The sequence below is a fragment of the Chrysemys picta genome, chromosome 22, assembly GCF_011386835.1.
Source record: "Chrysemys picta bellii isolate R12L10 chromosome 22, ASM1138683v2, whole genome shotgun sequence".
Classification (NCBI taxonomy): domain Eukaryota; kingdom Metazoa; phylum Chordata; order Testudines; family Emydidae; genus Chrysemys; species Chrysemys picta.
The window spans coordinates 299,270-321,854 of record NC_088812.1 but is presented as its reverse complement, the minus strand read 5'-3'; the positions used below and the strand labels follow the sequence as shown (position 1 = coordinate 321,854).

At 48.0% G+C, this 22,585-nt stretch overlaps 2 protein-coding genes and 1 long non-coding RNA gene across 4 annotated transcripts in view; 1 reads left to right on the top strand and 2 right to left on the bottom strand.

Moving 5' to 3' along the window:
• Nucleotides 1-1,501: 1,501 nt before the first annotated feature.
• CHCHD5 (coiled-coil-helix-coiled-coil-helix domain containing 5) lies at nucleotides 1,502-4,174 on the bottom strand. The gene is given in 5 exon segments (XM_065575747.1): nucleotides 1,502-1,937; nucleotides 2,927-3,078; nucleotides 3,846-3,982; nucleotides 4,093-4,120; nucleotides 4,122-4,174. Coding segments are annotated over 4 exon segments (354 nt in total). The 5' UTR covers nucleotides 4,160-4,174; the 3' UTR covers nucleotides 1,502-1,937; nucleotide 2,927.
• A 78-nt stretch (nucleotides 4,175-4,252) lies between these two features.
• The window catches only part of ATP13A1 (ATPase 13A1), a 28,605-nt gene continuing 10,272 nt past the window's right edge, over nucleotides 4,253-22,585 (top strand). The window contains exons 1-13 of one of the 2 annotated variants that reach the window (XM_065575744.1): nucleotides 4,253-4,618; nucleotides 8,600-8,689; nucleotides 9,075-9,265; nucleotides 9,613-9,685; nucleotides 10,298-10,453; nucleotides 11,279-11,348; nucleotides 12,041-12,147; nucleotides 12,822-12,951; nucleotides 13,239-13,294; nucleotides 13,857-13,983; nucleotides 14,239-14,376; nucleotides 15,009-15,129; nucleotides 21,746-21,903. In XM_065575744.1, coding sequence (XP_065431816.1) covers nucleotides 4,304-4,618; nucleotides 8,600-8,689; nucleotides 9,075-9,265; nucleotides 9,613-9,685; nucleotides 10,298-10,453; nucleotides 11,279-11,348; nucleotides 12,041-12,147; nucleotides 12,822-12,951; nucleotides 13,239-13,294; nucleotides 13,857-13,983; nucleotides 14,239-14,376; nucleotides 15,009-15,129; nucleotides 21,746-21,903 — 1,732 coding nt within the window. In that variant the 5' untranslated portion in view covers nucleotides 4,253-4,303. The remainder of the gene's footprint in view (nucleotides 4,619-8,599; nucleotides 8,690-9,074; nucleotides 9,266-9,612; nucleotides 9,686-10,297; nucleotides 10,454-11,278; nucleotides 11,349-12,040; nucleotides 12,148-12,821; nucleotides 12,952-13,238; nucleotides 13,295-13,856; nucleotides 13,984-14,238; nucleotides 14,377-15,008; nucleotides 15,130-21,745; nucleotides 21,904-22,585) is intronic. The other variant, XM_065575745.1, reaches the window with a different exon arrangement.
• On the bottom strand, nucleotides 20,238-20,586 carry LOC135977045 (uncharacterized). Its single transcript, XR_010594366.1, has 2 exons — nucleotides 20,457-20,586; nucleotides 20,238-20,379 (listed from the first exon to the last, which is right to left on the bottom strand). It is a non-coding gene; the product is annotated as an uncharacterized LOC135977045 (long non-coding RNA).

Here is a 22,585-nt window from a genome sequence, read left to right as displayed (position 1 = left end):
GCTGCCAAGACGGGCTATTGGAAGATGGCGAATTATGTTCACCAAACACCACATGCTCCAAGGCAGGAACCTGGCCACCTGCCTCCGCTGAAAGGCGAACGAGGAATCATGTGTCCTGGCCAGGGAGTTGGGAACCAAGTCAGAGATAAACCTATCTTGGTCCTTGCTGAGCCCATGTGAAAGGTGGCTGCCTCAAATTAAAGCATGCTACAGAATTACAGTGGGATTTAGAATACTGGACTCAAGTAATATGTGATCTGACATCCTTGTTTCTATACAAGGCATAGAGATCACTTCCCTGAGCAGGGTTGCATTGCCTGGGTTCCTGGCCCCGTACCCATCTCACTTGTTGGGCGGCCCCAGCAGCCTGGCAAGCTAAGTTCTCACGTTTCTAGTGCTCACAGCCATGAAGGTGTTGTTAGGAAGCCAAATGGTTGGAGTGCAGAATCTGTATAAGCGTATCAGAGGGAACAGTGCTGTCCTTCTCTAGGGCCTCTGAGTATCTCAAAGAACTTTAGAGCCCAAATTAAGCCTTACACTTCCGGCAGGAGGCAGAACTTAACCCCTTTTCACACACAGCACGTTACACAACACCGCAGAGACTCATCCAAGGACGGAAATCAAAACAGCAGAAGTGCTGGGAACTGAATCCAGGAATCTTAACTCCCCGTACTCTGCCCTAACCAGGAGACATGGTGTTTCTTGCACATCCATCCTCCGCTTTAGGCATGCTCAGGATGGCTCTCTTTGTTGGGTGAGGAACTCAAAGGATTCACAAGGCCAAACCTCCTGTTCTTAATTCATTCCTCTCACGAGAACAATCCACTGTGTTTTGTGTCATTTGAATTCCCCTACATGGTTTGCAACCTTGAAATAACCTCTCTTTCCCGGTCCCCTGTTTCCCCTCCCCCATATGGTGAACATCAATGTTTCCCCAGCATTTAGGAATTTGTTTGTTGTCTTGTTTCTACAATGGTCAGGTTTTGTAAAGCATTTCAAACATGTGCCGTGCTAGTTATTAGATATCCCTACAGCTCTGCTGCTGACAAGGCTCCCTCTGCTGGCTCCAAAGCAGAGCACAAGACATGCTAGTCCCGTGGTTCTCAAACTTCTGTACTGCTGACCCCTTTCACACAGCAAGCCTCTGAGTGCGACCCCCCCCCTTATAAATTAAAAACACTTTTTTATATATTTAACACCATTATAAATGCTGGATGCAAAGCGCGATTTGGGGTGGAGGCGGACAGCTCGCGACCCCCCATGTAATAACCTCGCGACCCCCTGAGGGGTCCCGACCCCCAGTTTGAGAACCCCTGTGCTTGTCTATAGCCCTTCCAGAACATTTGTCAGCAATGGGAGTGAGGAATAGTTTTGATGCTGTTCAAATCTGGGACCTAAACAGATTGATGTTCTCTCTTCAGTTATCACCTGGATTTCAGTGCTGTCATCCAGACTCTCACAGCAGCTCCCCATATCAACTGGAGGAAGCCAGAGCCAGCCCTTTAGTCTTTAAGAATTATTTTATTAGGGCGCAGAAATACTGTGCCTAAATATTGCAGGGAGTAGGAAAGAATACATGTTACAGTAAACAGGACAAGTTAAGGACCAATTTCAGCCTTCGGTCTCAATTTCAGTGCAGAGTCGAGCCTTTATTGTAATTTTAATACAGTGTCTGTAGCTTATTAATTAATGGTGCTGTCCAGGGCTGTGCGACCAGCAGAGACAAGAGGCAGCACTAACAGCATACTGACAAATGCTGACAGATTCTGATGTCCTGCTGCGAATCCAACTGTTCAGGTGCATGTGACCGGAAACTGATGAAAGCCAGAGCGCAGGGACTCGTATCATTCTGTGTTTTCTGCCAGGAACCATAAGAAGGAGGCTCCACAGCTGGGAAAGCCTGTCTCATTCCTGAAGGTGAAGGTTCTCAGTGTCCCCTGTGGAAAGACAGCAGGAATGAAAGTCAGTGGTTGTGCATATATGTGAAACTCTAGTCCTGAGAATACAGTGATTACACAGACAGCTGATAAGTAATTTTGTAGCTTTCTAGGGGTTTCCACAAACTTAATAAGATTTTATTTTACTACTGCTCCATCAAAGCACAAACCCTTTGAAAGAAAGTGCTCAGTGTAGTAATGTAAGCGGACTCTACTGAGAAAGCTTGATGTACATTACTGCATAAACTCACTGCTCCAGATTGGTTCATAAAGTTAGACTGAACTCATGGCAGCAACCAAGATGGCTCAAGGGCTTGGCAGCAGGGTCAGGGCTGGAGCATAGGCTTTCGTGGGTGAATATCCACTTCGTCTGATGCTTTTTACAGATCCAGACTAACACGGCTACCCCTCTGATAAGTGTCAGGGTTTTTCATCACATGGCTGTCAGCTCAGAGTCATTACCTTCTGATACCCATTTGGAGACCTAGGTGAAATGAGCTAGCTGGTCAGGCAGGCTTCTAGTGGTCAAGTGTCACTACCACAAGAATCACCGTTACAACTGGCACTTACTGTCAGGCCTGGTCCACACTAACCCCCCACTTCGAACTAAGGTACGCAAATTCAGCTACGTTAATAACGTATTCGAAGTACCTTAGTTCGAACTTACCGCGGGTCCAGACGCGGCAGGGAGGCTCCCCCGTCAATGCCGCGTACTCCTCTCACCGAGCTGGAGTACCGGCATCGACGGCGAGCACTTCCAGGATTGATCCCAGAAGATCGACTGCTTACTGCCAGACCCGGAGGTAAGTGTAGACCTATCCTCAGTCTCAGTAGAGAGGCCAAGTAAAGAATGAGCACTGATCTCCAATCTCACTCCTGGAGGGAATCTCTAGGGCAGGGGAGGGTGGTAGATAGGGATGCTAACCGGGAGACTGCCCGTGCTGGAGATGAACAGGGGATTTCAAGTTTCCAGCTGAGCCTTCATTCACCTTAAGTCATTAGCTTCACCTGCTCAGCGCAGAGCAGGAACTCGTTGACGTGTTCGGTGCAGTTCACCACGGAGGCCTGGTTCTGTTTCAAGCACTGTTCAAATGCAGTGAAGGGCTCAGCGCAGTCGTGGCGGATTTTCTGCACAATCGGGCTGCAACAAAGCAAACACACACACAGACGCTGAGCTCCTCACGGGGAGCTTTGCTGACGGTCACAGGGGACTGAACAGACCCTGGAATAAGCCTAGAAAGAACATTTTAAAATCTCTAGACAAAGCAGCTGTTGGGAAGTCAGGAATGTGCCCAGTAGCGGATGTGAACCCCCAGTGATGAGCTGCACAACGGGTGGAGCAGGCTGGCCTTGCGGTTACAGCATTGGTACCACCCTCAGGAAAACGGGGTTCAAGTCCCTGCTCTGCCACAGAGTCCCTGCCTGGGCAGGTCACGTCCTCTCCCTGCCCCTCAGCTGTACAGTGGGGTGTGACGCGGTAGGGAGCGGGGCGGATTGACCTGGGACTGTCTGCATGGGGGATGGGAGAGCAGGGGGTGATACCTGAGCCAGGAGGGGGATTGGGCCAGGTGACACCTTTGCCTGGGGAAAGTGGACAAAGGCGGGCGGGGGGAGGGGGCTGCAGGGGAGTTTCAGTTTGGGGCTGGCTGGGGAATCGGAGGGAACCCCAAGGTTGGGGTCGAAGCTCCCTACCCCCTAGAAGGACGCGACTAAGGGGCCCTGTTTATGCCGACAAGCCCTGGTTTAGCCCGTGCTGCGTTACTGCCTGGCTGAGAGTCCCGGTGAGCCGCCGGAAGCCGGGGGCAGGGCCCGGACCCCCCACGCTCCGTGACGGGGGTGAGCAGGCCCCTGGCTCGCACAGTGGGGCACGGGGGGCGCCGCCCAGACGCCGCGGGGATGGGCACTCACTGCGAGGAGGCGCAACGGGCCATGCTGACTTTGAGCTGGTGACAGTCCTGCTGCCAGCTGGCGGGGCTGGCGGCCACGCAGCGCCCGTACTGCTCCAGCTCGCTGCGGCAGTGCCGCGCCGTCACCTCCAGGGCGGCCTGCCTGGGGAGAGACCGGACAGTCAGACCGGACCGGACCAGACCGGAGCGGACCGCGCGCCCCCTCCCCCGGCCCGTCCCGGCCCGACCCGGCCCGGCCCCGCACTCACATGCTGCCGCGCAGAGCGCACCCGGAACCGTCCCAGTCCGCATGCGCGAAAGCCCAGCCGTGGCCATGACACTAGAGGCAGGCGGGCTCGGGCCGGTCGCTGCGCATGCGCGCCCCCGTCCGCGAGGTTGCTGCGCACGCGCGGTTTAGACGCCAGGGCGCCGTGGCCCCCGGAAGCGGAAGCGGCGCGTTGCTAGGAGGGCTGCCGGAAGATGGCGGTGGCCGCTCCGGCTCCGGGCCCCGCGGACGAGCTGGTCTCTGCGGTCACCCTGTACCGGCGGCGGCCCCGGCTCCTCCACGGCACCGTGCTGCCGTTCGTGGCCGGGCTGTACCCGGCCTGGCTGTGGCTGTGGGGGCCCCGGGCCTGGGCCGCCTGGGGGGAGGGGGAGGAGGCGGAGGCCGGCTCGGGCCGCGGCGCCCCCGAGGCCGCGCTGCTGGCGCTCGCCGCCATCGGGGTCGCGCAGCTGCTCACCGCGCTCTCGGGGCTGTGGTCCGTCCACGCGCACTGCGCGCTCACCTGCGTCAGGGTGAGTCACGGGGGCGCGGGCGGGCGGGCGTCTGGGGTCCCCATTGGGGCGGGCTGAGCCCCTCGCCCCGCCCGAGCCGCTCAGCTCTGGGGGGCCGCTGCCATGCTGGCTCCCCGCCACTGCAGGGCCTGGCTTGTCAGAGCAAAGGTCCATCCAGCCCAGTCTCCTGCCATCCGACAGGGGCCAATGCCAGGGGCCCCAGAGCGGATGAACGGACCAGGGAATCATCCAGTGACCTATCCCCGGTTTTAAAAGAGGAAAAACAGTTGTTGGGGCACTGATGGGCTGTGGGGTTTTTATAGCATGTTGCAGGCGCCGCCGAAAGAAAAAGGTTGAGAACCTGTAACCCAGGGGGTGCCGTGAAGGCCAAAGGTATAACTGAGACTCAGATAAGTTAATGAAAGGATTGGCCCATCAATCGCTGTTAGCCAAGATGATCACTCCCATGCTCTCCATGTCCCTAAACCTCTGACGACCAGAAGATGGGATTAGATGACAGTGAATGGATCACTTGAGAACTGCCCTGTTCTGTTCATTTCCTCTGAAGTCTGGTATAGGCCTTTGTGGGAAAAGAGGATACTGAGCTAGATGGATCATTGGCCTGACCCAGTATGACTGTTCTTATGTTCTGACACAGGGTTACCTCCCTCCTCGCTTGCCTTTAGTTTTCTTACTCTGGAATGGATCTGCCCATTGTCTGGAGGGCTCTGAGTGAGATCTGCCCCTGTCCCGTGTGGACATTGGAATGTTCATTGGGCTCCTCTAATGTCTTGAGCTTGGATTCTTCCCCTGCTGGCCATGAGCTGTCTGCCACTTCCAACCTCCAGGGCGCTGTAATATCCTGGTGCTGTGTGTGAAGAATTTCTGGATGGAAGAGGCTGTAGAGGTGTAAAGTAACAGTAATGAGTGATATCACTTCTGAAGAGCCACCATGGATATCAGAAACTATCCAGCAGGATTGCTTCCCATACTGTGGAAATGCAGCCACTTCTGAGGTGGGAGGTGGCAGCTGAGTATACAGGGAAAACTCATTTGCTGTGACATGGCAGTGGTTTAATAGCTGGATAGCAGCACTGTGCACTTTTAGACAGAAAGTGAAACAGAATGGGAGGGTGATTATGGGTGGGGGTTATGAAACATTTTCTTGTACAGAAATATCTCTCCATTGAAACTGGTCTGCTTTTACTTGGGACGTGTAGGGGAGAAGTGTGTGTGGCCGAGCTGGCCCTGCTTGCAGGTGTGATAACTTTTTTAGCACAAAAAAGTTGCTTTATAACGACTGAACTGCTCTGGCTGGTTTGCCTCACTTCATGGCAATTCCTGTAACTGTCTGTATAGCTTCCTCTTAGGAGTAGTTGCATGTCTAACTGCAAGTCGTCTCGGCAAAAAACATCTGGTACAGCTTCATTAACTAGTCTCCAGAGTAGTTGGCATAGGTCTGCAGCTGTATCTTGGGCATTTATTCAGACAATCAAGGAGCTCTCAAAGCAAATGAGCCCCTGGAGCGGCTGCCAACACTGTGGGCTGTATCCTAGAGTTTCCCAGTGTTCTGGTAGTGTTATTGATTAGGCAACTTGTTACTGCTTTGGATTGCAGGCAGTGGTTACTAGTGTTGCCAACCCTCTAGGATTGTCCTGGAGTCTCCAGGAATTAAAGATTTAACTTTAATTAAAGATTATGTCATGTAATGAAATCTCCAGGAATTTGTTTGACCAAAGTGGACACCCCCAGTGGTTATTCAAAGGCCTTGGTAGCTGTATATGTTGCAAATATAGTTATCTTGATCATGAATGTTAAAAATCCAGACCATGAGCTACAGGAATTAACAATGTAAACAGCAAGGAAACAGGGTGGCTGAAGGGGTCCTACAGGCAGGTAATTGCATGAAAATGAACAAAGGAAAAACTGGGCAGATTATTTGGCAAAATGCTCTGAGATTTGTTAGGCTGTGGATTAGTTTCTTCAGGACTGGGGTGGAAGCTACATCGTGTGGAAAACTTAAACTGACAAAGCCTTAGAGAACAGAGTGTCGGGAACATTCCTGCTGTGACTGCCAGGGTAGGGGCAAGATTTGACCTTTGACTAGTCACTAAAGTTCTTCACCCAGCCGTGCTGCTACAGTACCCCTCAATGAGGTTGAAGATTTCTCTGCCCTTTGTGCTTTCCCTTTTGTGTTGTTTTGGATGTTATTTTTAGATGCTGGGATAATGTCAGATTAAGTAGACTAAAGTCTGGGTCAAACTGTGCAGCTGGATCCAGAGGAAAATGTGAAGAATAAAAGGGTTAAAATGTTGCTTCTCTTGATTCCTTTTATTAAGGAAATCCCCTTTTGCCAGAGAATCTGCTAGCGCAGGTTGAGCTGCAAGAATGAAACTAAAAGTAGAGTGTGCTCTGATGGTTTCATTGTAATGTGAGTGGGCTGTCACAATCCTCCATTCAGGGTATTAATCTGGTAACCTTTGGTCAGCATGAGTTTGAGATGTGACATGGCAGAGTTTTGAGATTTTCCTTATGTCAGGGGACAGTGTTATTATTTCCAATGTGTTCATAACTAAAATTTGAAACTTGCTGTACTGTGGAAAGTAGCATCTCCGAGCTTCTTTTGTTAGTCGGTTACCTTTTATTATAGATGCTTTTATTGCACTTGTAAGCCTTTCTTCTAAGCAATGGATCCTCCTTTTTTCATGAGTATATAGTAAAAGGTGTTGTCTATTCACATGCCCTCCCAATATTGCTAAATGTCAGTTGAGACCATTACAGACTTCATTATAATGGCAGATGGAAAAGCTCTGTTGGTTTCCATCTATTCCACTTTCCTGATCCTGGGGGTCAGGGCAGGGTTGTTCTCTGATCCTTTGCCTAGTTTGCCCAACAGGGCTTCCATCACTGCCCTTAGGAGATTCTGCAGCCTAATACATCTCACTGTCAGAAAGTCACTCTCCTAATACTTAGCTGTCTGTTGCCCATAAGGAACTGAAAAAACAACAAGGAGTCTGGTGGCACCTTAAAGACTAACAGATTTATTTGGGCATAAGCTTTCGTGAGTAAAAACCTCACTTCTTCGGATGCATCAATAAGGAACTGAAGATACCATTGGATTACATCTTCCCCACCACCACAACCTGTAGTCAGCCTTTTCTCTCCTTTATGTCTGAAAACAAAACTCAAAAATTGATGACAAAACCGGGAAACTGTTAACAAGGGAATCATTTAAAATAGTCTGGTATGATGAATGGTCTGAATTTAACAGTCTCCCCTCTCTGTCCCTTACCGAGCATCTTCAGAGCTCATTATAACGATCCTGCGCTCCCTATTGTTCCTCCATGCTAGAGTCCCCAAGCTGTTGAGTGAATCCTATGACGTTTGCCAACTCCATGCGTGCAGGGAAGGGTTGAGATTGCTCTGACAATACTTGTTTTTTTTACTGGGCATCATTAGAGCACTCAAAAGTGGAAGCCCCTGTTTGAGGAGCAATTGTATTGATCATGTCAAAGTTAATGGGACATTGAGTTTGTTGATCAAATCTGAGACTTTATCAAATTTATGGGAAACTTTCTTTCCAGCAAGATATGACCTGACCGTCAACAATTGCTAGGCTGGGAAGAGTTTGTGGCTAATTGTTTTTGCATTCAGAATCTCAAACTGTGCAGTTATTCCCATTCACTTTTCTATCCTCTGCAGCATGTTGGCTGGGCTAAGTTCATCTGATTTCTCTGCCTCACTCTCCCCCCTCCCCTCTAGGAACTCAGTCTTTCCTGGGGAGTGAGCATACAGGGTAATTTTCATTGCAAGTGTTGGTCTTTCCTGGGTGGTTTTAAAATATCAATGAAAAGTCCAGATAAGCCAGTAAAAATAGAGGAATGTTCTCTGTGTTTGAGTGTTGCTCACAGTGGCTTATAATGACTGTATATGGATCCCTCCTGGCTTCCACTTACCTTGTGACCTGCTTTACAGAGTGCATGTTTGCTTTGTGTTTTTCAGGAACCCAGTCCTAGGAAAGCCACATTAGCTAAAGTTGTGCCAACCCCAAATAATGGATCTGCAGAGCTTGTGCCACTCCATCGAGACCAGGTACAGACTTAGACTCCAGCTCTTTATAATAGCTGACAGCTGCCTGGGAACTGCTGTTTCTTAGCAAACATACTCATCTCCAACCTGCCTTTCCAAAGCCACTAATTTAAATTAAAACCTTAGAGCTTGGCTGAAAGCCAGCTGATATCCATCACAGGCAGGGAATAAGAGGTTTTTAAAAGCGCAACATTTGTAACTAACACCTGTAGTCTCACAGACAATGTTGTTTAGGAACAAAAGTTGTAAATGTCCAGTTGGTCCCATCTAATCTAGACTTCCCAGCCAGTGCAGTTCCCTATAGTATATGTGAAGTGATGTGGCCTTACTGTAAGGGCCCTTTGATGTGAAAGTCTAAATGCTCTTCCCTTCTGCATAATCCCTGCAGGGGGAAGATGGGCAGGAAGCCCTTTCCTTTGAGTTTCAGAAAATTAAGTACTCTTACGAGGTCGATGACAGGAAACAGTTTCTCCCTGTGGCTTTCCCTGTGGAGCACCCCCTCTCCTATTACCAGAGTGCCCGAGGCTACCAGGAGGACAGAGAGATCCGAGTGGCTGAGAAGAAATATGGCACAAACAAGTGAGTGTTGGGGGGCAGTAACAAGGATTTCAGGGACTGGGGGTTCCAGGCACTGGGTTTTGAATGTCCTTGCTCCAGATTATCAGGTTTTTGGGAGCTAAATCCCCCAGAGGAAGGAGATAGCTACTTCCTACAGCAGCATAAAGTCTGGGGTTTACCCCTGAAAGAGCCCTGGTTACAGAGTCAAATCCCTTACATCTAAGAGTAATGAAGAGAAGGGGAAGATGTTCTGGTACAAAGGGGAACAAAGCCCCCAGTTCATACTCCAGAGGCTGCAATAGCTTTTGGGTTGGGATGGTGCTGTGAGGCCTGAACACCAAGATTAACAAAATTTTATTCTTTCCCAGGGCAGAAATGGTGGTGCCAGAGTTCTTGGAACTCTTTAAAGAGAGAGCCACGGCCCCTTTCTTCGTCTTTCAGGTAAACAAGAGCTGTAACTGTTGTTTGTAACTGCAAAGAGGTGAATTCCCTCCAATCTGCAGTTTTAGTTTGGGAATCTGAAATCGGCTGGCTGTTTCCAAAAGCCAAAAATGCACCGTTCATACACTGCAGTGTCTACTGTGGGGGAGACTTTATTATTCTGGGGATAAGGGCTGACATATCTTTGGTCAGTCGTAACTGAAAGTTGTTACCGTCCAATGTGTGGCCCAGAGCCCATCATAGCTGGCATGAACTGTCCCCTTTGGTAGCCTCAGCAGAAAGGCCAAAGACCGAGGCTAGAGAATGCCCTTCTGGCCCTCTGAGTCAGGGCAGAAGTAGAGGAGGTGTTTGCCTTGTCACTGCACAGACTGTATCTATTCTTTCGAGAACAAAGGAGTTCAATCCCCAGCAAGCCAACACTCTTCACTGGCTCTAAAAAAAAGACTTACTATTGTCTGTTTTCTCCTGCTGGGCTGTTACAGTGACATTCTAGTGTCCAAGCATGTGAACAGTACAGGATGTCTGATCTACTGATGGACTTGAGTTCTCAGGGACATGTTAGCTTCTTTATGGGGTGAGTGCTGGAATAGCTTCCACATCTGTTTCCTCCAGGTGTTCTGTGTGGGTCTCTGGTGCCTGGATGAATACTGGTACTACAGTGTCTTCACTCTCTCCATGTTGGTGGCATTTGAAGCTTCTCTGGTCCAACAGCAAATGAGAAATATGTCAGAGATTCGAAAAATGGGTAACAAGCCATACATGATTCAGGTAAGTGAGTGCAGAGGGATGATGATCAGAAACTCAGCACTGAGAAACTGGGGAATGTAATATAGAGCCCAAGAGCATGCAAGGCCCTTTAGACATGGCCTGTAAGAAAGAGCAGAGTTTACCCTCTAAATAGACACACCTTGCTGAGGGAGCAACAAGACTTTCCTGTGTTTCCTGTTTTCTTATGTCCAATTTGCCTTTTGACATCTGTTGCCTTTGCATGCACTTGTTTAACTCTTGCCTAGTTATTCTGAGTCTTTGGCCTTTTCCTTTTAATAGTTTTAACCTTTTTTTAAAATTCAGATTTATTATAAAACAGCAGGATTATGTCCTGCGTGTGTGGGTGTTCAGCTGGGGGAAAGACGATTGATTGGGAACAATTCCAAAAGAACCAAGTTCAGTTTGAGGCCCCAAAATTTGGTCCCCTCCTCCTTCGGTACTTTCTTTTTCTTGTATCTGTTTGGAAAATGCATGTGATTCTTGTGTGTTACACATATAAAATGATATTTTATATATAAATATACAGACAGAAACACACATAGAATGAGCACCTACAGCAACAAAACACTCTGTGCCCAAGGAAGGGAAAGAGACTTCAACTCTGCGCTTCCAAGGGGTAGTATGGGTAATTCCAAACTGTAAACTCAGGGATGCTTTGTTGATAGCTGGGTTGAGGAGACGGTTTATGCAGATTCACTGTTTATGTGCAGAGCTGTGCTTTTGTTGTCTTGTCATCTATCGCTCTCTCTCCCCTGTCATATGTTTCTCTAGTACCCGTCCTCATAGTATCTAAGTGCTCTTTCTCACATGGCTTTTGTTCTACAGGTTTACAGAAACCGGAAGTGGCGTCCCATTTCCAGTGATGAGATCATCCCAGGGGATATTGTTTCCATTGGTAACAGCCTGCATGCTTGACACAATCAAAAGCCCTTATGAAATCAAATCACTTCTACATGTATTGACTGAGATTAATTAAATTTACAATTCAACCCAGTCAAAAAGTCCATACAAATTCCAACAAAGAAACTTTAAATGCCCATGAATGGCTGAAAACTCATAGGCCTGAGAGAGAGTCCTTCAAGTTCCGATCCCACAGATCTCTAACTTTATTCTCCAAGATTAGAATCTAAATATTAGGACTAAAATCAGCCACAGCTGCCCTGCTTCAGATCAGAGGTTCTAAGAGTGGAAAGTTCCATCCAAAAGCGGAGGATGGGGATGGAGGACGAGGGGGAATAGGATGCTGTCCCCATCCCTGTACTGTGACTCTTTTTTAGATTGCATTGGCCCTGGAGTGTTGTCCCCAGTCTAAAGCTTGAGTGGCAGTAAGAATTGTGCTCCTTTACTTTTAAATCCCTCTAGTTTCAGGGCTTTCTCGGGTTCTATGACACTTCGGGTTCACATCGAAGCTTGTGTTTTGGTGAGGGTCATGGGACAGATTTGGGAACTTGCAAGTGCGATTTGCCCTTAGAAATCCGCCGCATCTCAGCCAAAGCAAAGGGGAATTGCATCCTCTCCAGACAAACGGGCTAACAATGGCCAGTTCTCACAATGAGCCACTTCTAAGCTTTGCTCTCTTGATTTCAGGCCGATCTCCTCATGAGAACCTAGTGCCATGTGATGTGCTCTTGCTCCGTGGAAAGTGCATTGTGGATGAAGCCATGCTGACTGGAGAGTCTGTGCCTCAGATGAAGGTGAGAGACAGGTCCTCAGTAATGCTTGTTACGTCTTCATTGTTTAGGCACCAAGTTTCATTCCAGCCACCGCAGCATCTAAACAGTGCAGGGTTTATAGGTGCAGATCAATCTTTGTGTAAACTCTGGCCCAGAAAATCCGGGTCTGTTGAGTGTTATCCACCCCCATATCCATGACTGATGATCTAGTAAATGAGAAACAGACTGTCTGTTTTGTCTGGCTGTGGCTGCGGCCTCTGGGGCTGGATTGCAGTGTGTGGGCACAGCCCACCACTCCCCCACATTCCCCAGTCTGGGCTGCTTTGACTGGGCAGACAGGGGAGGGACAAGCACAGAGAGCTTCAAACCCAGTGAATCTCCCTTGTTTTTATGCCAGTGCGTGATTTAAACATGATAAAATCACATTTAGAATAGCTTCCCTGTTGAGGCCGGTGATCCAAGTGTGAGCAAATTCTCTGACCCCAGGATTCTCATGGGTACCAGGCATCTGAGCTAGGACAAAGGCAGGAGTTAAGTAGCCTGTTCAAGTCCAGAGTCAGTTCTTGCAGGCTACTCGCAGGGGAGCTGAGAGTGCCTCATGGAGATGGGACCGTAGAGGAATGTTATGAGTCCAGTTGTTGGCAGCTAACTGGAAACAAGTCCTGCTTCTCTGAGTCCCGAATTCTCTCCTGCAGGAGCCCATTGAGGATCTCAATCCAGAGCATGTACTGGACATGCAGACAGATGCCAGACTGCACATCATATTTGGGGGAACAAAGGTCGTGCAGCACATTCCACCCCAGAAAGCCAGCACAGGACTGAAACGTATGTACTGCCAAGCAGGCAGCTTTGGTCAGATGGAATGCCATGGCCTGGCCCACTCCTTTTAAACCATGTAGCTTCTGGGCGATAGTGCTGAGTTTGTCACCCTGCCCCGTCCTTTTAGATGGCAGCTTAAATTGAGTGTTAAAATTAAATAATCTTTTGCTGAAGGCCACCGTGCCCTCCTGGAGGGTGAGAGGGACATGCAGCCCCAATTTTGTTCTAGCTATAATGTGTGTATAAAAAAGATCTCTACTGAGCTTAATGCTGCTGTACTGCTCCCGTTCCAGCTGTTGATAACGGGTGTGTGGCATACGTTCTGAGGACTGGATTCAACACATCTCAGGTAAGAAATGCATGAGAGAACGCCCGTTTAAGGGAGGTAGTTCTGATCAATTGCTGGAGAGAAATTCAAATCAGGGTGACACAGTTACTCACCTGTTTGGAACAGTGAGGTTGGTTCCTGGAATTCCTTTGTTGTGGGTGGGCAGATGGAATGGTCTTGAGGATAGAACACAGGGCTCCGAGTCAGGATTCCGGGGCTCTAATCCTGAGTGCCACTGAGTCACTAGGACTTTGAACAAATTACTGTGTAATAACAGTTCCTGCCCGTGGGTGTTGAAGTGTGTTTTGTAAACACCAGACAAGTGCAAGGTAATACACTTTAAAATCTGATGGATGGAAAGTCAAGGCCGCTTAAATAAAGAGCAGTGAGAAACACACTTAACTGACCTACAACTGATTAGCAGGCTACAATCCTGCCCGTGGGTGGCGCTGCACTGGCCCAGTGAACGGAATGCAAGGCGTGCAGCAGAGAATCGGAGTGCAGGCGATCTTGATTTTATACAAGAAACTGTACTGTATGGTGCACAACTAGCGTCGTGCATTGAAGGCGGTTCTCCTTTCAGGGGAAGCTGCTGCGAACAATCCTCTTTGGGGTGAAGAGAGTGACAGCCAACAACCTGGAGACCTTTATTTTCATCCTGTTCCTTTTGGTCTTTGCCATTGCTGCTGCAGCGTATGTGTGGATTGAAGGTGAGCACTCCTCGCACCTCGTCCTGGGAGTTAGCTTTTGCCAGGAGTGTCGGAATAGGTATTGGTGTATTGGCGGGGAAGGGAGGGGATGGTAGATGGAAGCTGGGCTGTTTCCATGTGTGGGCGTGAGCCATGGCTCATTCCATTTTTCTCCCACATTCCTCAGTAGTTTGTGCCCCCAGACGCGTCCATTTGTTGTTCTGTGGCACCTTGTCTGGAGCGGAGAAGCAGCATGTCTCTGGATTTATTTTGTAGGCACCAAGGACCCCAGCAGGAATCGATACAAACTCTTTCTGGAATGCACTTTAATACTGACTTCAGTAGTTCCACCTGAACTTCCCATTGAACTTTCTCTGGCTGTCAACACCTCCCTTATTGCCCTGGCCAAACTCTGTAAGTACTAAGCCCAAAAGCAGGAATAGAAACACTGTGCACTCTGGTGTCCAGAATCCCCGGGACTGCAGCACATGGCCACGTAAAGTGTGTGAAATTGCTGGCTTTTATACACCATGGCAACCTCCTCTCTCCAAATAGCAATAGCTGGGTTGGCTCCCATGCCCGCCTGGTTCGCCGTGTGTGCTGTGTGAGTGTCTGCAGGACTCCTGTGTCATTCAAAGCAGGGAGGTGACTCTCAGGGTCGGGTGGAGGTGGTTCACACTGTTTTGAAACTTGGAAATAGCTCCTAAGTAGAGTGCGTGGGGGAAACAAGCTCTCACTCAAAAATCCAGGTTCGGTTGCTTTTTCAACAAGTGTTCCGACCCGTAGTGATGGTGCCCGCCTAAGAACCTACCTGGGTAAACGGCCTCCAAACCTATCACTGCTCTTCCACACCCCTTTGGGGTTAAATCTGACTGTAACTTCACAAGCTACAGAGCAGAAGGTTTGAGGTGGTTAAATAAATTGTGGCTGAGCACCGGGGTTTTTGGCTTGTATGTTGTGGAAAAGATTCTAGATGGCTGCAGATCCCAATGTGCCCCTGCTGTGTCTCTGTGATACACGACAGGGTCCTATCTCCTCTCTTTCAGACGTGTACTGTACAGAACCTTTCCGAATCCCCTTTGCTGGGAAAGTTCAGGTTTGCTGCTTTGACAAAACTGGCACCCTCACCAGTGACCACCTGGTTGTAAGAGGTGTGGCTGGGCTCAGGTAAGCCATGGGATGGGTTCCCAGGGTAACGTTAACCATATTGTACAGTCGACTCGGGGTGTGATGGGGGGTTCACTGCCTTTTTAGCGTCTGGTAGTGGGCCCTGTCAGAGCCGGGATGCACGATTGGGTGGGCCAGTGATCCAAAGTACCAAATCTCGTGTAGCTAAGTAATCAAATGTGGGTGACATTTGAACAATGGAGGCCCCAGTGAGAGCTTCCCTCAGCTGGAGGCGAAGTGCCAGTCCAGTGGGGAAGAGAGGATGAATTGGGGGGAGTGAAGGAGATGAGCCAGAAGCGGGTTCTAGGTTAGGGGAAGGGGGATCCTGCAGGTTCTCTGGCTATGGCACTTGTGCACCAATTTGCAGCATCAGAGCCCTTGAATTTGGTGGTTCTTTTGGGATTTCATAAATACATTCTTAATTGCTAAAACCCTCTGTGCCTCTCTGCACCAGCCTGCAGCCCCCGCCCTGGTGAACTGCACCTCAATGGCAGAGTCCCTCATAGAGAAACCCCTCTGGTTTATTTCATTTTAAATCTTACCCTCGGATTATGGGAATGTTGTGACTTGTACACTGAGGAGTCAGAAGTCCTCACGCTATGGAACTTGTGGAAAATAAATATAGAAAATCACTGTAACCAAAATATTTCAGGGGTCGGAGCAGTTACTTACAGAATGAACAAGACCCTGGTGAGCGAGGCTGAGTGATACCCACACACTCTAGTCAAAGGGTTACAATGAATGTTGAGCCGGTGCAGCTGTTGTAAACCACAAACACTTGTGACTTCGTGCCCACTTGTTCTCAGGCTTATGAGAAATGGTTTAAAGCCTCTCGTGTCCTGCGAGTCTGTTAATGAGCTACAGTGAGGGTGGGACATTGCCCAGATGACATAACCAGCCTGGCATGTGTGTATCCCTCACTCTCCCCCATCTCAGAATGTAGCCTGGCCACTGACTGGTATGTGTTCCACCCTAGTGTTACCGAAATATCGGGTCCACCTAGCTGAGAGCCAATAACAGCCAGACAGGGATAAGGAAGAGTTGCTTTATTCTGCAGAAGAAAGGAGAGCTTTGCACCTTAGTACAAAAACTCTGTCTTACACACATTTTACAGATCCTTTATACACATTCAGACAAAGGTCCTTGCAGTGTTAACACTTGATTGGTGGTTGTCAGACCCGTGCTTTTGCTATCTGGTCAGTGAAAACCGGCTTGGGACCAGCTCCAACTACCGTAAGGCCTTGAAGGGAAGACAGTTGAAAAGTTCAGGCTACTGTGTACTTGAAGTGTCTGCTTCCCCCTTATGGCCCTGGTTGACATAAAGGCTGCTCTGTTAAGGGGGGGTCACTAGTAACTTTCACAGTCCCCCCTTCGGGCCTGACAAATTCAAAAATTGTCAGGCCCGTTATGCAATTTGCGATCAAGCTGGAGGGACAGATACTGGGTTTTCTTATGGACAGCAGAGCTTTTGATCATAGCATTACACAGGCATTTGGCACATTGTATCATTGTCCAAACAACACATAGAAAGAAAAGAATCCATTTAACAATTGTTTGAAAGAGCCCCGTAAACCATGACCCAAGGTCTGGAAGGAGGTCCTCAAAACTAAAGGTGTGATCAAGAGATACAGCATGGAAAACAACAGCAGCATTCTGTTTATACATAGGTCATTCTGATATCTTGTTTTGCTCACTAATGTAGACTCTTAGTCTACATTCCATATTATCTACACAAGGTCGCAACAACTTCTCACACAGTTCTTTCCCACTCGCCTCACACATTCCTTGCTTCTACAAATCTCGCATTATTAGGGTTACAGTTAGCCTAACTCTTGCTAACGAACTGTCATGCATTGCATCCCCTTCCTGTCAGTTCTTTCTCTGCTTCCACAACCCCCCCTTTTGTATACTAGTACAACAAACATTTTCAAATCTCTATTTGCATTAAGTCTTGGAATTCAGATTTTACTTCAGATGCTTCAACCTAAAGGGTTTTGATTGGATGTAATGACAATGCATGATGAGCATGGACATGAAAGGTATTACTATTATTACGTCTTTTACAACAATAACATAATCCTAAGATAACTAATAACAATACAAGCAATAACATTCCCATAGCAATACTATAATGGGGTTGTTGTACAGCCTTAGTCATAAAGCACAATACATCATACTTAGTACATAAAATAGATACTCTATCAACAGTATGAAAGGCATACTTTTCAACTTGATATATATTTTGAAGCATGTGAATTTGCCCTTGTACTTCAGAGATTTTCTGAATCTCTGGTAACAGTGAAAACAAATTCTGAAATCTATCAGATACTAAACTAGTCCAATTAAAGGGTATCTGGAACTTAAGGGCTACTTGAAAAACTCTATCTGCAGGCCAGTAAATGATATGGTTGCCTGCAGTGGTAGTGAGATTAAAATGTATGTCTTGCGATATGGTGTCATTAACATAAACACAGCTATCATTAGCTTGAAAAAATATGTGTCCTGTCAGGGCAGTTCCTTGTCCCCTACCCTCCCAGCAAACGTAGTCATGAAGAGTAACAACTTCTCCTGGCTTCAGTTTACGGATACACTGAAGCTGTGGGGGTTCTAATGACCAAAATGTCCATTGACTCCCTAACCCCATCCAAATGTCAGATGTAATCCCAGGAGCACTGACTAAAAATCGATTGGGCATACCAGGAGGTCTAATTTCCCAGATGTCTTGGTAAATTACCCAATCCCACATGCATCCTCCCCATGGACCCGGCAGGATTCGGTATGTGGGAGCCCACACCCCCCCCAACCGGTCCATATGCTTGGAAGGAGCACTGAGAATGTCTGCACTTCCACCCAGAAAGTCTCCAAGTATGTCTCCATGGCCACAGATCAGATGGTACTCCTGATGTGTCTGTAAGGGCAGTGGGCCAAGCCTGATGCTCTAGATCATTCCGAATGGCCATTAGCTGGTCATTCAGGAAATCCTGAATTTCTGAACATGCTAGATCCCACTGCAATGCCTTCCCAGCCTCAGTGATATTCAATACCATCTCTGTCAGCAACTTCTGGGTCATAGAACTAAGGGCGGAGATAACATGTAACTCACCAATTCCAGCCTGTACCTGGGTTAGCTGTGCCCCAATTTCTCATCATGTTCTTGGTTCTTAAAAATATTCCAAACTGCTGCTGCACTTTTGGCCCCATCCCATAGGGATCCAGTCAAGTCACTTTTCTTTCTAGAGGAAATAACCCAAACCCTCTGTTGTGCTAATCTAATGGCAGCCCCCTGTGAGCAATTTGGGTATGTAGTGGTGATCTGGAAACTGAATAAGGGTAATGAAAATTTAACAGTCCCTAGTGTAGTGTTAATCACAGTTCATTGATATCCTAATACATTTCTTTTTGGTGTAGTACTATACCACATTCCCAAGCATGGGTCCCACAAGTTTCTTCCTGCCAGTGTATAATTCTTTGTTTCTTCACCAGGGTCAGTTCTTAATGTCTCTTGTAGTCAGGAATCCCTGGACTTTGGTGGTTCCAATGAAGCAAGTGTTCCTTCTTCTCTTTTCCTGAAACAGTGTGATTTAGCATCATACAGGGGAGAGGTTACTAGCACATCACCCTGTAATGGTTTTGCTTCTTCTAGAAAAATCCAGAGGCACAGTAGGTCTGTCAGTGGACAAGGGAGAGGTTACTAGCACTTCACCTTGTCTTTTTTTCCTTTTTCCTGCTGTCCAGAAGGCACAGCAGAGCTAGAAGGAGAAATAGGCTTATCAGTCGAAGAGTCCTCCCGAGGTGGAGGGGTCTTTTTACAGTGAGAAGCATGGGTCCAGGCAGGTAGTCCTTGGCACTTCACAGCGGTGGTGGTGGTTAACAGGACTTGGAAAGGGCCTTTCCAGTGGGGAGCCAAAGCAGTCTTTCGTTGATGGACTTTACATAGACTCAGTCTTCTTGTTTCAATCAATGGCAGGGCTGCTAGGGTCTTTGGGTAGCACTTCTTTTATCTGTGAGAAAAGAAACCTAACACATTTCATTAATGCCTGGCAGTGTTTTGCAGATCTCATAGTTGCTTGGGCACATTCAGCCCCCCCTTTTCTTGGCTATCAGCCAAGTCTTAGCTGTGGGCAGTGTCCTTGGATGGGCCAGCATCTTATCTTTGGACTGAGCTTGCTGGCTATTTTTTTTCCAGTTAACTCGTTCTGTTCTTTTTCCTGCTTCCCTTCTTGGCTTCTTTTAACCTACAAAGGAAACTTCCACTCTTCACTCATACACCTTCTCCCAAAAATGAACACATACACAATTGCCATTATACAGTACATTAGTCTTATTACTCAATGTATGCCATGTACACCCTTCCAGTAAAATAACTTTATTACAGAGCTTTGGAGCAACAAACCAGGACAAGCACACCCACCTTTGAGGAGTCCACTCGGTACAACCTCTGGTGTCCAATAGCTTTCCTCCCTCCCCAGCCCTCTGGCTAGAAATCTGAGGTAGCCAGAAGGATCCCATGGGCAATATGGGGAGTGGGTTAACCTTCCATGTCCTTGCTTCCAAAGACTGTTGGTATGCAAATTTTAACAACAATTTTGGCCATAGAACATAAAAATAATTCCTATTGTGCCAGCGAATGCATGGTACGTTGAATGCTATTCAGCTGGCATCCGTTTTCTCTGATGATCTGAAAGACAAAAGAACAGAGGTCTACCCCTTCTGGGCAGTCAGTCATTGCTTAAAATATTTCCTTTATATACACATACTCTTGTTGATTTTAGGCAAAACAGAGGAATTACCCCATATTTCCTTTATTTGTTTCATAGGCAGCCCAGGTTTCAGTGGCTTCTACCTTATTAGTTAGAAAACTGCATTAATACAGATGCTTTCTGGCTTGCTTCCAGATCCAAAGCTATCCACAGCTTAAAAATTCTTACGTAAAAAGGGACACAATTAACTTTCCCAGACTTTTGATTGCCTTTTACTTCTAACTCCTGCTTTCAAAACACCCAGTGATCTGGAAGAGACAACACAACCTATATTGGTAGGTTTGCATTTCTTTTACCTCTGCTACAATATACACTGCACATGTTCTGGGGAAAATGCACATCCTATCCACAATTCAATTTCTACAACACTAGCCACATCAATTTCTACACAAGGTGTAACTATTTCTTTTTAAACACCGGGTAAAGACCATTTACTTAACATATAATCTAAAGGGCTATCCTCAGAGGGTTTTACCAGAGACCCACCCATCTGCCTGCTGACACTCTAACAGAGAATTACACAGAGAACAGAGGGAATTATGGCCTAATTACCAGAGACCCACCCACCTGCCTGCTGACACTCTAACAGAGAATTACACAGAGAACAGAGGGAATTATGGCCTAATAGGATCCTATTACAGGAATTTCTACTAATACTGACCGCTACAGGGGACGGGACAGAAGGATCCCAATTCGACCTCAGAGCTTCATCGCACGCGATGGCTTCCACTCTGAGGGAATTACGAATGAGAGGCTCAGTTCCGTCCACACACCTAACGCCCAAATGTATAAGACAGAAATTCATTAACCGGTTAACCAGACCAGAACCAGATAGTGTCTCCTTATCCTATTAGGACTCACCTTATCGGAGCACGAACCCCAGGGGCTGTGGTGAAGCAGAGAAAAGGGGCGAAACACCCCGTTGGCGCCGTTCCCAATTCGCCGCAGCCGTCCGGAGTCCAATGTCCGAGCTAGGATAGTCCCGGCGGAGTCGCCAGAAACTGTTACCGAAATATCGGGTCCACCTAGCTGAGAGCCAATAACAGCCAGACAGGGATAAGGAAGAGTTGCTTTATTCTGCAGAAGAAAGGAGAGCTTTGCACCTTAGTACAAAAACTCTGTCTTACACACATTTTACAGATCCTTTATACACATTCAGACAAAGGTCCTTGCAGTGTTAACACTTGATTGGTGGTTGTCAGACCCGTGCTTTTGCTATCTGGTCAGTGAAAACCGGCTTGGGACCAGCTCCAACTACCGTAAGGCCTTGAAGGGAAGACAGTTGAAAAGTTCAGGCTACTGTGTACTTGAAGTGTCTGCTTCCCCCTTATGGCCCTGGTTGACATAAAGGCTGCTCTGTTAAGGGGGGGTCACTAGTAACTTTCACACTAGCACGCAGGGGGCTGTGTGGGGAGAGCAGTTTAGAATGACTTCTTGCACTAGAAAAACGCCTTTGGAGGCTGCACATGAATGTAATCTAAGTACGATACACATCTGTCTGAGCAGACCCAGCTAGACAGGCTGGTGAATTACACGTCTGTCTGAGCAGACCCAGCTAGACAGGATGGTGTGTTACACGTGCATTCAGTTGCCTTGAACAGCACTTCTTGGTGCTCCAATTAAGGCCTCTTCTTTGAGGAATCTGCTCCATTGGGATTGCTCAGGGGCAGTGGCTGTAGTTGCAGCATTGAGAAGCTGAGTCATTGGGCCAGCTTTCCCACAGCTTTGCTGTTGGCGTGAGACGCTCTAGCAGTTCAGGACACTGGGACAGTAATTATTTGCTTGGAGAAATTGTAGAACACGTATGGCTTTGACGGCCTGTCCAAGCCTATTAACGTAGTCTCTCCCCACTGTAGGGATGGGAAGGAAGTGACGCCAGTGTCTGACATTCCTGTAGAAACCCACCGAGTGATCGCAACTTGCCATTCGTTGGTCCAGTTGGATGATGGGACGTTGGTGGGAGATCCGTTAGAGAAAGCAATGCTGATGGCTGTGGATTGGACTCTGACCAAAGGTAGAGACAATGGCCAATTCCTACGTGTGTCCAGTTGCACAAACTGGTACCACGTGTGTGTGTAGATATTAGTGATAATAAAGCTGCTCCTCCCAATTTCGTTCCTGTGGGTGAAATTCACCCCCTTTGTAGGCTTATGTGGGCTTTGTAGTAGTCCTGTGCGTGGGGTGAGCTTTGCCCTACATAAACCCTGGCGAGTGCTCTGGCACTGCCGTGGAAGGGCTGCGGGAGACCGTGTACAGGATCTCTGCAGGGACGATATGTGCACACAAGCTGTTAAGTACACTTGCACTAGCTCAATAAGAAACAGTATAGCCGCAGAAGCACGGGCAGCAAGCGAGTATGTACCAGGGGGATCAGGTGGGTTGTACTTGGCATGGCTAAGATGTGCTGCCGCTGCCCGTGCTATTGCAGCTACGCTATCTAGACCTGAGCTAGCATGTATGCAAGCTGGGTATCACACCCCAGCTCCTAGTGTAGATGTAGCCTAAATCTAGAAATCTACCTCGTGCTGCAGATGTGGCATGCTCAGAAGCAGCTCTCTGTTCTGATCCCCAGAAATCGTCCGGGCAATTCCATCCCTCAGTCACTGGGGCCAGAACTTCCATCATCACCATGCTGCAAGGCTTGGGTGGGGAGACTTGTTTGTTCTTAGTGAATGATTCGTTCCGGGGAGCCGAGG